This window comes from Tachysurus vachellii, chromosome 21, assembly GCF_030014155.1.
Source record: "Tachysurus vachellii isolate PV-2020 chromosome 21, HZAU_Pvac_v1, whole genome shotgun sequence".
In the NCBI taxonomy this organism is placed as follows: domain Eukaryota; kingdom Metazoa; phylum Chordata; class Actinopteri; order Siluriformes; family Bagridae; genus Tachysurus; species Tachysurus vachellii.
Window position 1 is genome coordinate 6,545,211 of NC_083480.1, and position 17,393 is coordinate 6,562,603.

At 43.0% G+C, this 17,393-nt stretch overlaps 1 protein-coding gene across 2 annotated transcripts in view; it reads left to right on the plus strand.

Annotated features, from left to right (window-relative positions):
* The first annotated feature begins 904 nt into the window (after positions 1 to 904).
* The window catches only part of nup153 (nucleoporin 153), a 17,751-nt gene continuing 1,262 nt past the window's right edge, over positions 905 to 17,393 (plus strand). Inside the window, exons 1-21 of one of the 2 annotated variants that reach the window (XM_060857217.1) lie at positions 905 to 1,064; positions 6,677 to 6,890; positions 7,012 to 7,290; positions 7,484 to 7,617; positions 8,333 to 8,461; positions 8,754 to 8,870; positions 9,042 to 9,086; positions 9,178 to 9,228; positions 9,687 to 9,827; positions 10,028 to 10,080; positions 10,745 to 10,865; positions 10,949 to 11,101; positions 11,301 to 11,393; positions 11,479 to 11,560; positions 11,639 to 11,737; positions 12,044 to 12,637; positions 12,801 to 13,013; positions 14,197 to 15,270; positions 15,391 to 15,729; positions 15,855 to 16,112; positions 16,243 to 16,426. In XM_060857217.1, the coding sequence (XP_060713200.1) occupies positions 987 to 1,064; positions 6,677 to 6,890; positions 7,012 to 7,290; positions 7,484 to 7,617; positions 8,333 to 8,461; positions 8,754 to 8,870; positions 9,042 to 9,086; positions 9,178 to 9,228; positions 9,687 to 9,827; positions 10,028 to 10,080; positions 10,745 to 10,865; positions 10,949 to 11,101; positions 11,301 to 11,393; positions 11,479 to 11,560; positions 11,639 to 11,737; positions 12,044 to 12,637; positions 12,801 to 13,013; positions 14,197 to 15,270; positions 15,391 to 15,729; positions 15,855 to 16,112; positions 16,243 to 16,426 (4,451 nt within the window). In that variant the 5' untranslated portion in view covers positions 905 to 986. The remainder of the gene's footprint in view (positions 1,065 to 6,676; positions 6,891 to 7,011; positions 7,291 to 7,483; positions 7,618 to 8,332; positions 8,462 to 8,753; positions 8,871 to 9,041; positions 9,087 to 9,177; positions 9,229 to 9,686; positions 9,828 to 10,027; positions 10,081 to 10,744; positions 10,866 to 10,948; positions 11,102 to 11,300; positions 11,394 to 11,478; positions 11,561 to 11,638; positions 11,738 to 12,043; positions 12,638 to 12,800; positions 13,014 to 14,196; positions 15,271 to 15,390; positions 15,730 to 15,854; positions 16,113 to 16,242; positions 16,427 to 17,393) is intronic. The other variant, XM_060857218.1, reaches the window with a different exon arrangement.

The following is a 17,393-nucleotide window of genomic DNA, read 5'->3' on the forward strand; positions in this document are numbered from 1 at the left end:
AAGAGCATCTACCATGTGGTTAAGTGAAATGTGTTCATTGGGCATATGATGAGTTGTTTGGGGTGGCACGCCGAGTCAGTTGGGAGGGCACTGCCACCTAATTCCCCCACCTTGGCGACCAGCCTGGATGTAGGATATTACTGATCCGAAGGATGGGGTTCAAGGGCCTTCACTACCCATCGTCCACTGTTAGAGCCTGGACCAAGTCTCTCTTCAACTGTACTGCATCATCAAAGTGGTCTTTTCTCCCTGCTGCTATTAGACTTTACAATCAAAGCTGCTCCCAGTGAACCAGTCACATAAATAACACACTGGATTACTGTTTAACTGCAATAATAACAATAACAATGTATTTAAACAACACATGCAAGAACAGAAATTTTGAAAAACGTGCAATATTACCTGTGTGCAATATGTCTGTTAGCGTAATTACGTGCTCGTGGTCTCTTTTTTTCTTCTCTGTGTTTATACATCGTGTAACATTTACACGTTGTGTATATAATGTATATTATATTAAGTCTCTATTCTTTTATATATTTGATATTTCTCTTTGCTGCTGTAACAGAGAAATTTCCCCATTGTGGGACGAATAAAGGTATATCTTATCTCATCTTATCTTGAATAGAATTTAAGAATGAATAAAATTCTATTACAACAGGGTTTAAGAATGAGACTGAGTTGGGGAAAGTATTTTTATTTCATTTGAGTTGACACAACAGGTAACTCTCATATATATATATACACACACACACACACACACACACACACACACACACACACACACACCCACCCCATCTGCACTTGATAATGTTAGAAATGTCCATTATAGCAAGAAGAACTCAAATTCCCAGGATTCCCAGCTTCCTTAATTTTTCCCCCCCTCTCCTGCGCGATGGCTGACGGTATATTGGAGGTTGTTTGCTGTGAGCTGTTGACAGGAGGACGGCGCTCTCCGGCGCAGTGAAGTAACAGTGCGTGCTTTAGCCATGGCGGCCACAGGAGGAGGGAAAATCAGAACGAGACGATATCACATCGTGTCTAAACCTTACGGCAAGGCTAAACAGGTCAGTAAGAACACGCACTTTCTGTTCACGGTTCGGTTCTTTGTGTTGTCTTAAACTTTAATTTTTTTTGTGTGTTTTCTCTCTCGCCGAAGCCATTTTGCGGCCTACTCTTTATTTTTGCGGCCTGAGCAACTCTGGTCGTTAGTGAGGTTTTTCACTCGGCTTCTCTGTCACCGTTTTGTAAAAGGTTATCTATAGAAATATAAAGCTGAACAAAAAGAACTGACCTGACTAAATATACCTTAACGCTCTCGGATAGAGAAATGTGTACGTTAGGTCGCTAGCTAGGCTAACGGCTAGGCTAACAGCTAAGCTAACGGCTAGGCTAACGGCTCCGCACGCTAACCGCTAGCGCTGAAGTTTCTGATCGAGCCTCAGCGGTTTTGTTTTAAAACAAATTGAAATACGCTTTGTTGTTATGGTTACTGTCACGGTATTTACCCGGCTAGGACCGAAGTTAAAGAGCAAAGCTCAGGTATTAGCCGTCGTGGTCCTGTATTGAGCTTAGCCGCTTTATTGCCCCAGTTTGGAAGGCGGCCAGGCCGGACACATGGGCACCCGAGCCGCTCAAACACGGAGCGTTAGCGTTAGCCTGCTAGTTAGCACTTTGTGCTCTCACACACTCCCGCGTCTTTACTTTGGGGGAAAAGACAACTGGAAGCTTTGTTCAAGGGATAATCGAGTAATTTGACAATTCGCTGTTTTTTTTTTTTTTGGTTTCTTTTTTTTAAAGAGAGAGAAGGAAAGGTAAAATGACGTGTTTGCGTGTTGTAGCGGCTTGCTTTTGTACACACGCACACATGTATAGAGATACGTGGAGATGGACGTACACGTTCTCTTCTGCTCCACCGTCTTACCGACTCTGTTCAGGTAAAAGTAGCTAAAGCACGTACCAAAAGTCCACTACCTACCAAGTATGCAGACAAAAACCTTTAGATCCCAGCGAAGACCAGTGATCTGGTTTACTGTAAAACAACAATGATCCGTGATTGTTGTGAAACAGGAATTAATGACTGTTTCACTGTGAAACACATGTGGGATCGTTACAGGGACCCTTGGGGTCGGGGATCGTTACAGGGACCCTTGGGGTCGGGGATCGTTACAGGGACCCTTGGGGTCGGGGATCGTTACAGGGACCCTTGGGGTCGGGGATCGTTACAGGGACCCTTGGGGTCGGGGATCGTTACAGGGACCCTTGGGGTCGGGGATCGTTACAGGGACCCTTGGGGTCGGGGATCGTTACAGGGACCCTTGGGGTCGGGGATCGTTACAGGGACCCTTGGGGTCGGGGATCGTTACAGGGACCCTTGGGGTCGGGGATCGTTACAGGGACCCTTGGGGTCGGGGATCGTTACAGGGACCCTTGGGGTCGGGGATCGTTACAGGGACCCTTGGGGTCGGGGATCGTTACAGGGACCCTTGGGGTCGGGGATCGTTACAGGGACCCTTGGGGTCGGGGATCGTTACAGGGACCCTTGGGGTCGGGGATCGTCGCTGTGAAACACTTGGGGTCGGGGATCGTTACAGGGACCCTTGGGGTCGGGGATCGTTACAGGGACCCTTGGGGTCGGGGACCGTCGCTGTGAAACACTTGGGGTCGGGGACCGTCGCTGTGAAACACTTGGGGTCGGGGATCGTTACAGGGACCCTTGGGGTCGGGGATCGTTACAGGGACCCTTGGGGTCGGGGACCGTCGCTGTGAAACACTTGGGGTCGGGGACCGTCGCTGTGAAACACTTGGGGTCGGGGACCGTCGCTGTGAAACACTTGGGGTCGGGGACCGTTACAGGGACCCTTGGGGTCGGGGACCGTCACTGTGAAACCCTTGGGGTCGGGGACCGTCACTGTGAAACCCTTGGGGTCGGGGACCGTCACTCTGAAACCCTTGGGGTTCGGGGACCGTCGCTGTGAAACCCTTGGGGTTCGGGGACCGTCGCTGTGGAACCCTTGGGGTCGGGGGCCGTCGCTGTGGAACCCTTGGGCTCGGGGACCGTCGCTGTGAAACACTTGGGCTCGGGGACCGTCGCTGTGAAACACTTGGGCTCGGGGACCGTCGCTGTGAAACACTTGGGCTCGGGGACCGTTACAGGGACCCTTGGGGTCGGGGACCGTCACTGTGAAACCCTTGGGGTCGGGGACCGTCACTGTGAAACCCTTGGGGTTCGGGGACCGTCGCTGTGAAACACTTGGGCTCGGGGACCGTCGCTGTGAAACACTTGGGCTCGGGGACCGTTACAGGGACCCTTGGGGTCGGGGACCGTCACTGTGAAACCCTTGGGGTCGGGGACCGTCACTGTGAAACCCTTGGGGTCGGGGACCGTCACTGTGAAACCCTTGGGGTCGGGGACCGTCACTGTGAAACCCTTGGGGTTCGGGGACCGTCACTGTGAAACCCTTGGGGTTCGGGGACCGTCACTGTGAAACCCTTGGGGTTCGGGGACCGTCACTGTGAAACCCTTGGGGTTCGGGGACCGTCACTGTGAAACCCTTGGGGTTCGGGGACCGTCACTGTGAAACCCTTGGGGTTCGGGGACCGTCACTGTGAAACCCTTGTTTTTTTTACATTCTGTATGTGCAATTTCTTGTTCTCATCTTGTTGTCTCTGTGCTCCAAAAGCGTATGGCACTAAAACAAATTCCTTGTATGCTTACTTGGGAAAGCATACTTGGGAATAAAGCTCATTCTGATTCTGATTCTAATTATAAAAACAGCGGTGATCTGTGATTTGTTTTGTGCTCAGCGCTGATCACCGTTGTTCAAAACAACCAGTCAGCTTGAATTAGTCACAAAAGGAGTTTAAAATGTTGCTGCATTAGGACGAGGAGTCTTTAGTACACTGAAATAAAGACTAAGTTTGGATGGTGCTGCAGGGATGAAGTCATTGCCTTTACTTGTCAGTAATATGCAAAGAGCTATTGTGTTGGTACACCTAGCCTGATTTGTTTACACAAACATGCTCATGTGGTGTTTTCTGTGTTTTAATAATAACCGTTACAGCCTCGGTCAAGCTGTTTATAAGCGCTCATAAATATTTAACTGCTTCACACATACTTGTGAATTATTTTCAGGCTGATTTTCACCTCCAAATCACTCCCATTACTTTAAAATAAACCAATTATTTTTTTCTTAGTTTTTATGGCTCTGGTCTACAAACTGTCCAGACTAAATATGAAATTAAATTTTATTCTTATTTTATTCAAAAGTGACAATTTTTTTTACCACTAAAATCAGCAAAATCATGCAACAGTACCATACTATATAAAATATTTATGAGAAGAATATTGCTAGATTTTACACAATTTTTAATTGAACTGAATTATTATTTTTTTTTTTTAATGAACACAAAAGTTCAGGTTTAGTTTAGTCACTTTTGCTTAACGCCCGGTTTTCCTATGGACCAAATGATATGTAGGAAAAAGTACAAATTCCTGACAATCAATTGTAGGTAAAGACCTTCTACCTTTTTTCTTTTTTAAATAAATATCATTTATGCGTGAAAGTGCCCATGTTTTAATAATCATAAACAAGGTAGGTAGGATTCTTTCACATTTCTATCATGTCATGAAACTTGTTTAACAGCGAAACTACCGTTATTACTTGCAGTTTGTCTGCAAAGAAGTCTTTGATAGTGTAATACTTAGATACTTGAATATCTCTTGATTATTAAATAAAATATTTAATAAATAAATAAATAAAAAAAAAAAACGAGCATCCTTTGAAAAGGAGTACATTTTATATCTGGAATCTCCAGCAGAAGATAAAATAACATCATATCAACGGATCCGTCCAGTTGTTTTGTAATTTAAAATAAAATCAGGGTTCATAGTATTTCAGAAAAGAATGTAGTGACAATTTTATCATGATATTGATGTGTTATTTTAGTTAATACTACTTTATTTGGACTCTGCGAGGTGTTGGTTCAATATCGTGTAAGATGTTGTGCAACAGTAGTTCCTATTTTTGTGCAGTTTTGTTCTAGACACTCTGAGGTTCAGACATAAATAATAGTAAATTTAAGTAGTCTTCAAAAAAAAAACTCATTTGAGATGCCTCATCTTTCAAATATGGATTAAAAAGTCTTTTTATTTACAATTACAGATTTTGGCAGATGCCCTTATCCAGAGCGAGTTGTATTCTGCTTTTTCTTTCTCCCCCAATCGAGCAATTAAGGATTAAGGGCCTTGCTCAGGGGCCAAACAGTGGCAGTTTGGTGTACCTGGGATCAAACCCACAACCTTCCGATTGGTAGCCCAACACCTTAACCACCACCCTTTTTTATTTTATAAGCTTCCACTTGACCTGTGGGATAGTTGGTTTGTTTTGTCCACCTGTACTTCTTACAGGAACTAAATTAGGTCACGGCCCTCAGCTGGGGCTCAAGTGTGTGTAAACAGTTTAATTTCCTGCCATTAATTTATACCTGCAGCTCATGATGACTGAAAATTAAGTAACTTTTCAGCCATTTGAAAAATACCTCTTATCCGCTCTGTCTCAGTTTTTATCAGCTGATTTATTTTTCCTTTAATGTGATCCTGTTTAATCTAGGTAGCAAGGTTCAATCTGTCTGTCATGATTCAGTTAAAGAGAGATTTACTATTTATTTACTTGCTTCATAGTTTCACACTTAGCCATGATAATACACCCCACTACAGCTGGTACAGACAGTACTGTACTGCTACATGTACAGCAGCAACAATTATAATGTGAGATTGCTGCTTTTCAAAATAAGATTTAAACAATTTAAATTAAGTATTTAGGTAGAGCAATCTCTAACCACGCATTTTATAACTAAATAAAAATAACTAAACCCATTTTGTCTTTTTTTTTTTTTAATAAATCCTCTGCTACTTAAGTTTGTCCATGTGTCTGTCCATACAGATCTTGTCTCAGACTCCTAACGTGATTTTTTTTTATTTTATTTTTTAAGGACGAGACGTTGAATGTCTGATTTCTATGGACTTAAACCTGTAACCAGCGGTTAAACTGTGATTCAGAGTTTTGAATTGTAACGTCACAGAAAGGTCAACAGGAAAATTGTAGTGCCGGTGCATCCTGGCCTGTGGAGAACAAAAGGCCTCAAAAGCTTTCATGGTGATTCTGTTCTGTGGCCTCTTTCAGTAAAGAACTGCTGCCTGCTTATTTCTGAATAACCACAGCCTCATCCCGTGTGTGTACACGGCGCTCTGTGTTAAGTGCTTAGTCGGCAATGTGGGCCGTTATCAAGTAGGATGACATCACTTGGTTTCTAGATATGCTACTAGCTAGACACTTGATGGATAAGCAGGAGTTAAGTGAACCATGTGGTTATCAGGAAATCCCTTGTTATGTTATGTTCATTTATTTATTTTTGAAGTGAGTGTGAGCTGCTTGTTATCTTTATGCTATTTACTTATCCTATATACTACTAAATAGGATCAGAAAATGGCACTACTTGGATCCATTGTTTAAAATATTTTCTTCAGTTTTTTTTTCCCTCAAGGGTGCATATGGTATGAGCTGTTGATATTTAAGTCTGGAAACGTTATGCATCACGATGACCCTTTTAATCACAAGAGTTTAAGTAACTGTTGGAGCTTCTTGCTGTGGTAAATGACAGGTTTTATTTCTCACAGCAGCCTGGACTGATCAGTCGAGTAACAGACACCGTGAAGAGCATAGTCCCCTCTTGGCTGCAGAAGTACTTCAATAATGGAGAGGTAGCTGAAGGAGGAGAGACCCATGTGCAAGTTGAGCAGAACAACGTACCTACTCCTCCCAATGGCAATCAGGAACCTGCGCCGCTCCCCGATGGACGCGACTCCCCAGAACCCAGCACCAGTTATGCAGGTAGTGTCGCACCCATCTTTTAAAAAGATTCTGATGGACTACATGGGTTTGATTGACTATTTTTGCCTTTTTATTCACCTAATCCTTATTTATGCTGTTTTTATTTTCTTCCCCCTCCCAGAACCCTCTACAAGCCGAGCGTCTTTGAACTTCCAGGACGTTCTCTCCAGACCTCCGCTCAACCGCTCCCACCTTCATTTCCCTTCTCACGATGGATCCCCAGCACTCGGGGGCCCTCTCTTCTCCCAACCTTCCACATCTACAGCTCCCTTTCCTGCAAGCCCCTTTGCCGTAAGCTCGAGCTTCTCTCTAGTGAAGGAGATCAAGGACTCTAGCTCTCAGCACGAGGACGACAATATCTCCACCACGAGTGGCTTTTCATCAAGAGCGTCTGATAAAGGTAGGGCAGAGTTTCAGGAGGCACTGTGAAGCCTACAAACAATTTGTGACTATACAACTTGCAACTCATTTTGCATAATATTATTGGGTCTTGGATCGATTATGGACAAGATGTACGTCAGATTACGTTCTCCAGGGTTTAGTACTGTGATGTAGTCCTAGACTGTCTATAGAGCACTTTAATCTTCTTACAGATGTACCCACGTCAAAGACGGCACCACTCCTCTGGTCCCCCGAGATGGATCGCACACATACCGGATCACAGTCGGCTCATGCTGGTCTCAAGAGACCAGCTTTCAATCTGTCAGTCTTTGGCACTTCCTCATCAGTAAGTGGGCTGCGTTTTTATTAGACTTTTTATTTATTTTATATATTAAGAGGCAAATGGGTGCTGCTTATAGACAAGCGGTCATAGCCAGTGTTGGCTATGTAGAATAGTTCATAATAACCCTATTTGAATGCTAAGGACGGTGGTGGTGGGAGTGACTGTTACTGTTAAACACCATATTGGCATGTTATTGGCTCAGAAATAAGAACTTATTCGTGTGTTCAGTATGTATGTTTTTACCAAAGGTGCTATATACCCTGGGTGGCCAGTAGTTCCATCACACACACACACACTTTCTTTCCCACAAATTTTAAATCGAAAATTGTCTAGAATGTTGTTGAATGCTGTAGCTTATTGACTCACGCTGGTTCCAGCATGCCAGTTCCCCTGTGCACAAAGTGAGATTTAAGTAGACATGCTTTGCCATAGTTTGTTGTTGGGAAAAACTTGTGGCTTGTGGGCTGTCATCAATGCTCTTATGACTGGATAAACACACATCTTCATGGCCAGGCTTCAAAATCTAGTGGAAAGTCTTACCAGAGTCATGGGATGTAAACAAGTACACAGTAAATTTTATACAGTTAATGCACGTGGTGTTGAATGGATAAGCTGTAGAGTAAATTAACCCTGAGACCGCTAGCAGCCTTAAACTTTACAGTGCTATACAGGGGTTGAGAAAGTTGCATATTGTATTCATATTTCTTTGCTTTTTCAGTCGGTGATGAACAGTTCAGTGCTGAACTCCACTCAGCTGGGAGATTCTCCCTTCTATCCAGGGAAGACAACCTATGGCGGCGCTTCAGCTGCCAAGACTGCTCGTTCACGGCCGGGCACACCTTATCAGGTCAGTATAGTGAGATCTTTCATACCGAAGTCGGTCTGCTAGTACAGATCGAACCCTGGCAAGATTAATGTCGTGCTGATCCCTTAACTGGGGTAAGCGAGAGATTCGCTCTCAGCCAGCTTCTATCACTGGGTCAGTTTGCAGTAGAATTAATTAAATGTGAACCCTACACTCTAGTGCCTTCCTAGTGTGTCTTTTTAAGAATCTCACTGCTTCACATTTGCTATTTTTAATGAACACTTGACCTTGTGAGATTAGAAATATCCTGTATGGACTCATTCATGTTCCTCAGGCTCCTGTGAGGAGACAGATCAAGGCCAAACCGGCAGGAGCTCAGCCGTGCGGAGTGACCAGTGCCACAGCCAGACGCATCCTGCAGTCACTAGAGCGCATGTCTAGCCCTCTTGCTGTGAGTGGTTCAACCGTGTCTAAATGCCTTCTGCTGAAATCAACATGCATAACACACACACTTCTTAATGCTGGAAAGTACATGTATTACTACTCATGGTAGCTGTTCAGAAGCATCGCATTAATACAAACAGTGTCATTAAAATCAACTTCTTTGCTCGTTTCATTTCAGGATGCGAAAAGAATTCCATCAGCAGTTTCCTCTCCTTTATCAGCAGTAAGTTAGACATTTTATATAATTGTGTAAAATCTGTTCTTATGTCTGACCTCTTAAAGAATTTTTTTCTCTTTTTTTTTCTCTCTCCTAGTCAATGAATCGCACAGATCTAGATGTTCATTTCCAGTCTAAGAGGAAAAAGGTGTGTAAATTTGTCAGCTGTCATCAAATGTTGTGAGCCGCTTTAGCCGGCTGCTGCAAAGCTGTTAAGTGTTTTCTAAGCTTCGTGTCTGTCCCCTACACACGAAAATACACATTGCCTGTTACAGACAGCTGTGGCAGCTGCTCACTGCTTCCCAACAGTAGTTAATTCAGCCATTATAACTAAAAGCCAATAATGTCTGACGGAGATGTTTATAGTCCAGAATAATATGAATACTTCTAACTAAACTAAATGGGACAGAAAAGTTTTCTGTGAGTTTTTTTTAAATGATGAGTATGTAATTCGTTAGCAGAACATACGTACTTGTTCTTTATCCTCAACCACAGCTGGCATAATGTGTTTTAGATGTTAGTAATTTAACCCAATATTTAGCATGCATCTTTTTTTTCTGACTTGCTGCTTCAGTTTCTGATTCACGATTGTCTATGGTTTATTAGCTGGAACCGGCTGTCCCGCCTGTGCAGAAACTGGTGATCCCAGCTGCTGCAGCTGTGTCTGGTAACCGCTCCGTGTCTTTCCGCCCTTCGCTAACTCCTGGATCTGTTAGCAGAATGGTGGAAAAGGGCAGCAAGGAGACGGTCAGTACTTAAAACAGCTCTGTGTCAACCATGTTTAAGCCGGACTTGCATTTTATTCTGTTTAACACACCCTAACTCTGACAATCCAACGAGCCACTTTTAGGACTAGACGAGATTTAACTTGTTTTAAAAAAAAAAAAAAGAAAAAATGTTGACTCTTGACCAACACCCCCCCCCCCCCCTTTTTTTTATATATTTAGCCTGTTCGACGGTCCCCTCATATCCCAGATGCAATTCCAGCTGCCACACCAAGGTGAAACTTATTTTATTCTTGATATTTTGTAGTTAATTGGGTGACCCTTCATGTACAGTATGAGGTTTGTTTTTAAGCATTCAAACTAGTTTAAATATGCATAAATACAGAATTTGTTACTTTTACAAAAAGTGATTTTGTGCCTTAAAGCCTGTTTTTCTATATTCTTTATAGTTGTTTAGACCTTTTTGTCCGATAAACCATTACTGCTTCAGCGATCTCTTCCCAGCGATTTTCTCATATATGTTGCATTTTCAAACACGTCTCTTTGCTGTTTCTGGCTGTTGTGTGCTTCCGATGTTTACTGGCTTTTGGTACGCTCTCTTGGTTGTTAAACAGGTTCATGATGTTTCCTCCTCAAGCCAGTCGTGTCATTTTAATATTCTAGCAAACTTTCCAGCAGGTCCATATAACGGATGTTAAATATAGGTACCGGTATTCTTGTGTTGTCAGCCATGATGTCGTGTTGTCAAGCAAAACATGGAGGAAACATAAGCCAAGGACCCACATACTCACTGTTCTTGTTATGTTTTGAGTGTCAGGGAGTGCAGGAACTGTACTACTAAATAGAGTTTAGTTTATACAAGAAAACCTGTCATATCCTCATATGAAAATCATCTACGCACGTTTACTTGTATTCATATATTTATTTTTCTTGCCTCAGCACAAGCAGCCTGTCGTACCCGTTGTCCAGTACACCTGCTATCAGCATCACGGGTGCCGGTGGCGGCAAGATGAAGCGAGAAAGGAGCATCCGCCCTTCCACCAAAAGACCTGATGATGAGGTTAGCAACTCTATTTGAATTTCTGCTTAAACCAGGACTTTAGTTCTGAAACTGAGGTTAACTGAGTTTTGTTTCTTGACCAGGTTGCTGAAGTGCCGAATCTGCCTGCTGTCTCTCTGCCGATCAGTAACTTCAAGCTGCCTACTTTCAGTTTCTCATCCCCACCCCCTTCATCGACCCTCACCCCAAGCACCAGGGCAATGCCACTGGTCTCTGAGCAAGCAGCCAACAGCAAGGTTAGGACCGACAGCCATCTAATCACACCTGCTGTGTAACTCCCTGTACTAAAGTTAATATTCAGGCAAACCATTCTGAGATAATGTGCCTTTTTTTTTGGACTTTGTTTGATGCAGTGAACCCAACAGTCTCTTTTGGATTATAAGGTACTAGCAGAGTTGAGTGTTCATGTTCTAATGATGGTTTTGTTTAATTCAGGGGACAAATGCTGTGTCTACACCCGTTTCTTTTACCTTTTCTTCACCCATTGTCAAGGCAACAGCTGGCAGTCCAATGTCCTTTTCTCCATCAGTAGGTTTTCTAGTTCTTGTCTTTTTTTCTTACATTCTGCGTGTGTGGAAAAACAAACCAACACACTTTCTTTCCTATTCTACAGTCTGAATTTACCTTCAGCGCACCTACTATGAAAACTGCAACTTCCATGTCAAATGGCAAACTTGCTCCAGCAGTATCTGCATGTAAGTGACTTGTAAGTGAATGTCTGTTTTTTAAGGTCAGGGATGTTCAACGTCTTAGCATCCTCTTGTGTTTCGCAGTAAAAACAACCAGCGAACATAGCGAGGAGTTTGATGGGCCTTTCAAACCCGCGAAGACTTTGAAGCAGGGTAGTGTTCTGGATATCCTTAAAGGACCCGGTAAGACCACTTTATTAGTTTTAAAAAATAGCTATTTTTTGATCTGTGAGTATACGAGTGTCATAACTACAGGCACTACACCACAGAAAACTGCACTGATATATGCAGGTCTTGAATCAGGCCTTATTTATTTATTAATGTTTTAATTTTATGGAGAAGCTGGATGTATTATAAGTTGTGAACTTGGGGTCAGCCGTGTTCAAAATTGACGCACAAATCAGTATCATCTGCATTCTTGTGAAATCAGCTTTGCCACCATATATTTGAATTTCTACAAGTTCTAACAATACCACACCCCACCTCTAGGTTTTGCTTCTCCAGCCCAGACCTCCTCTGAAACAGAACCCACAAAGTCGACACGCAGCACATCTGTACATACACCCTTGACTTCTCTCTCTGGGTTCGGAGAGAAGTTTAAACCTGCAGCAGGATCATGGAACTGTGGCACCTGTCTGGTGCAAAACAAATCCTCAGACAAAAAGTGTGTGGCCTGCCAGGCTCCACAGCCCAGCACAGACTCTTCATCCAGGTCGGACAGTAAACCTGTGAAAGCCCCTGCTGCTAGTCATAGTTCTTTGTTTGCCCCGCCAGCTGGAAGCTGGGAATGTGACACGTGTCTGGTGCAGAACAAGCCTGAGGTGGTTAAATGTGTAGCGTGTGAAACATCCAGGCCAGGAACTGGAGTAAAGCCTGCCCTGACTCGGCCTCCTGTCTCTGAGGTCTCCTTAACACCTACTGCTTCTTCTACCCCATCCACCACTTCCACAACCACCACTACATCTGGACTAAGTCTTGCTGACAAGTTTAAGAAGCCCGAGGGGGCATGGGATTGCGATGTATGCATGGTTCAAAATAAAGCACAGGATGCTAAGTGTGTAGCGTGTCAGAGCGCTAAACCAGGTACGTTCTAACCCTTTTATCTGAACAACCTTTTTTGCTTTTGGGAATGAGTTGTACACTGGCTTTAAGAAGTCGTGATTAAAAATGATCTATAGGATTGCTTAAGAGATTTTTTTAACGTTGTGTTGCACTTTAACTGACTGGTCTGTGTTGAAATATACAGGAGCATCAGCAGTACCTTCATTCCAAGCACCTTCATCCCTGCCTCCTGCATCTACACCAGCAAGTAGTGCTCCTCTTTTGGGATTTGGTGACCAGTTCAAGAAACCTGAGGGCAGTTGGGAGTGTGATGTCTGCTGTGTTCAAAACAAGGCTGAGGACCAGCAGTGTGTGGCCTGCCAATCAACCAAACCGGGAGCTAAAGTAGAAACCAAAGGTAGCAAGAATAGTTAATGTTGCTATAGTGTATATAAATGTATACTATACTTTTTTCCCCCCTTCTTTTTCATAGTGAAATCCAAACGAGCCCCTGCCAAATTTAAATCTGGTATATTTCAGCAGCTTCCCTAAAATTATAAGATAACCTAGCTATATTATTTTAAATATATACTTGTTTAATGGGGTCGGGGGAATTAATATTGCCAATCAGTGAAATGTTAAATTGCTTGTTGGCAGGTTTGGTAATTTGATATAAAGGTCAAAGGATACTGGCATTGTAGAGATTGTAGGTGTAGGATATTTCTGTAGAGGTTACAATACACTGTGTTATGTGAAGGCTTAGAAAGTACTGTATACATGAAATATGGCTGAAGTAGGGCTGGGCAATATGGCTGAAAACTGTATCACGATATCAGGGTTTATTGGTTGATATCGACTATTGATATTTTTTATGACCCATTTAAAATAAGGACCAGGAGAAAAATATTACATTTAAACATTTTTATTTTAAACTTAACTTTCCTCTGATCATAATCCCCTCAGTTATTACAACAGAAATGTCAACAGCCATGGAAAACCCAAATAATTAAAATGTAAACATAAGTCTAAAGTCACAATGAACACTTAACAATTATCTCTTAACATCTAAGGTGCAAAATGTAAGAAATGCTTAATAAAGTGTGATAAAATACATGAGACAACGATATGGCGCAACCAAACATGATACTGTTACATGATTGGCTGTTAGCGTGTCACTCCATACGTTGCTAGGTTACCAGAGAGCAGAGGCCTTTGTTAAAGCAACCGAATTTGCTTCGCAACTTTGGTTTTCTTCCGACGAAGAATAAAAAATATCAAACGTTTTGTTGAGCACATTTTTTTTATTGATATCGATCACGTGTCTATCGCGATACATATCGTTATCATTTTATTGTCCAGCCCTAGGCTGAAGTACAGGAATGTTGTTCTGGTCTGGAAAGGCTGCCCAGCCCTCAGTATGGAAATTATGAATACAAAGAAATTGTTGCCAAAGTGAAATCAGAGATCCTAAGGTTGTAAATTCTATTATTTCCAATATTTTCAGCATAAAATCTGTATATTTGGAAGGAAAAAATGTTTCAAGCATTTTTTTTTGTTTGTTTTTTGAACCCTCACAAATTTACTGAGATTCTGTTTTTCAGGTATTGGCCCTCAGACATCCAGCACTAATTCAACCTCAAGTGCATTCAAATTTGGTTCCTCAAATTCAAGCTCTGCTGAGTTGAAATTTGGTGGCACTTTTTCAAACTCCACCTCCACAATGTCCTTTAAGTTTGGCAATGCTCCTTCAGACTCTGCTGCCTCTTCTGTAGGCTTCAAATTCGGAGGTGCTTCCACAGAACGCACCTCAACAGGCGCCAGTTCAACCGAGAGTTTCAAGTTTGGTGGCTCATCAGATGGCTTTAAATTTGGAGCAGCCTCCACTTCTGAATCAACGAGTGAAGAGAAAAAGAGCGAATCTCAAAATTCTGCATCTGGTTTTAAGTTCGGCGGAAACGGTGCAAGTGTTGGCTCTGGCTTTAAATTTGGAGCAGCCTCCACTTCTGAATCAACAAGTGAAGAGAAAAAGAGCGAATCTCAAAATTCCGCATCTGGTTTGAAATTTGGAGGAAGCGGTGCAAATGTTGGCTCTGGCTTTAAATTTGGAGCAGCCTCCACCTCTGAATCAACAAGTGAAGAGAAAAAGAGTGAGTCTCAAAATTCTACTGCTGGTTTTAAATTTGGAGGAAGCTCTATAAGCACTGCTACTACAACTGCATCAGGGGGCTTTGCATTTGGGCTCTCAAAACCTGAAGACAAAACAGGGTCCAGTCTGTCGTTCAGTTTGTCAGCACCTAAAGCCAAAGGTGAAAAGGAAGACCCTCTTCCATCCACAGAAGCTGTTTCAGCCACTGCCAACGCTGTTCCTATTTTTGGCAAGCCGCCGTTGGCAGAGGCTAACACAGCTGTACTGTTTGGAGAAGAAACCCCACAGAAGACTTCAACCACTACTTTCATGTTTGGTAAACCAGAGGAGAAAAACGATACCTCGACGCCTTCAACTGGCTTTCTGTTCACTGGTGCCAAGGAGGCTGACAAACCTGCACCCTCTGGCTTCAGCTTCAGCAAGCCAGACCCTCCTAAGGAGCTCCCCAAACCTTCATTTGCATTTGGAAAACCTGCTGAGGCCACAGAAACCACAAAGCCAGCATTTGGCTTTGGACAGAATGCCACAGGTGAGTGATGGTTTGCTGTAGTGTCGGTTGCTTAGTGTGTGAATATAAACCACAAGTGTAATATTTTCTCTCTGTAATATATATATATATTTTTTTAATTAATAATTTTTTCCCCCCCAGACAATACAGCACCAAAGCCTACGTTCGCTTTTATGGGTAGTTCAGCCGCCACCCCTGCCTCCAATAGTCTTGCACCCAGCCTCTTTGGGACTCCCAGCAGTTCGAGCCAAGCCCCCAACCCTGCTCCAAACAGCAACTTTGTTTTTGGCCAGAGTTCCTCTTCAGATGCACCTTCCAAGAGCTTTATGTTTGGGCAGCAGCAGCAAGAAACCCAACCAGCTTCAGCAGAACCCTCTGCCGGTCCTAATCCAGTACCAACTTTTGTCTTTGGCTCTGTGAGCAATTCAAACGCATCACCGTTCTCCTTCGGCGGTGCAGCTTCTACACCCGCGTCTACAGGTTAGTTTTGTGTTTGAGACTCTTTTTGTAGCGTCTTCATTTTGATCTATAATTCTCCTGTTTGAAACTACACATTTCCCTTTGCTGCTCCTGCATATGAGTAAAAGTTCTTGTACCCTCTTCAGCTCCTGCACCTTCGGCAGCTCCAGCTCCATTTGGGTTTACTGCCACCACTTCCACCTCTGGCTTTGGCTCTGGACAGACCCCAGCGTTTGGCTCTTCACAGTCCACTGTTCCAGCTTTTGGCTCAGCTGCATCCTCTTTCACAGCCACAGCATCAGCCCCTCCTGCCTTTGGAGTTAAGCCTAGCGCTCCTTCCGTGTTCGGCCAGCAGCCCAACTCAACACCTGCTTTTGGGTCATCTACTGCCTCTTCTGGACAAGGTGAGGAACTGCATTTTTACTTGTACAGTGTTTATATAACAGTGAATTCAAAAATAAATCCATTGAGCTAGTGCGTTGACTAAATTGATATTCTTTTATCTTAAATACCTCAACACCTCTCTGTTTTTAGGAGCCTTCCAGTTTGGGGGAGCCACAGCTTTTGGGGTGACTGGTAGCAACAACAGCAATGTGTTTACATTTGGAGGAGGGTCCGGAGGTACAGCCGGTCCTGCAGCATCTCCAGCCATGCCTGCACAGCCAGCAGCACCTGCAGGAGGCTTTGGCTTCTCACAGTCCCCGGCCTTCAATATCGGGTAAGAAAGATGCACCATAAATGGACAGAAAAGAGCTTTTCTGCTGGTAGAAATGGCGTAATTACTAAGTAAATAATAAATCTGTGAATACAACAACATAATGTCTTGAAGGATTTAATTCTGATGCGTAAACCTTACTTTCTTATGGTGATTATAGTGTTAGAATTGATTTTATTGCTTTTATAATAGGCTTTTTAAAATAACATCAGAAACAAGAAAACATTTGCACTGCAATAAAGGAAGACTTTATTTTATTTTTTTTAAAGCACTTTTGCTGTCCTGTTGTAAACAATTAGAATGCGGTGAAAAGCTTACGTTTTCTTCAAATAACATGAATCATTTGTTATTTTAAAAATCTCTTCTTCCACTTTCGACTTTTCCCATTAGGGGTCACCACAGCGAATCGTCTGTTTTACACACTGACGGCTCGCTTGTTTAAATTCAGCATGTTTTATGCCGGATGCCCTTCCTGAAGCAACCCTCTCTATTTTTCCGATCCCAAGCCTGGATAATTAGTGTTTTGAGTAAATAAGAAACTGTTTAATCTCCTGCGTCTGTTTCACACACAACAGTCTCAAGAGTTTACACAGAATTGTATGGAAAAACAAAAAACGTGTGTCAGTTCTCTGGGTGGAAACGCCTTGTTAAGTGAGATCGGCTAAAAATGGTTAGATTGGTCCTCTGAACTTTCGCATCAATAAGCCATTTTAATCAGTGGACCCTCCGTAAACTGCCAGTTTGTTTTTCCACATCATTCTGTGTAAACTCTAGACTGTTGTGAGTACTCAGAAACTGACGATCTCATGTGATTGTGCCAAGCTTCAAGTTTTCTTCATTCCGATGTTTTGATGTTGATAACTGGAGCTCTTGAACTGTATCTGCGTGATTTTTCTACGATGTTCTGCTGCCGTTGGATTGGCTGATTTGATAACTAAGAATATAAAAATGACCAGTGAGTAACGCGCTT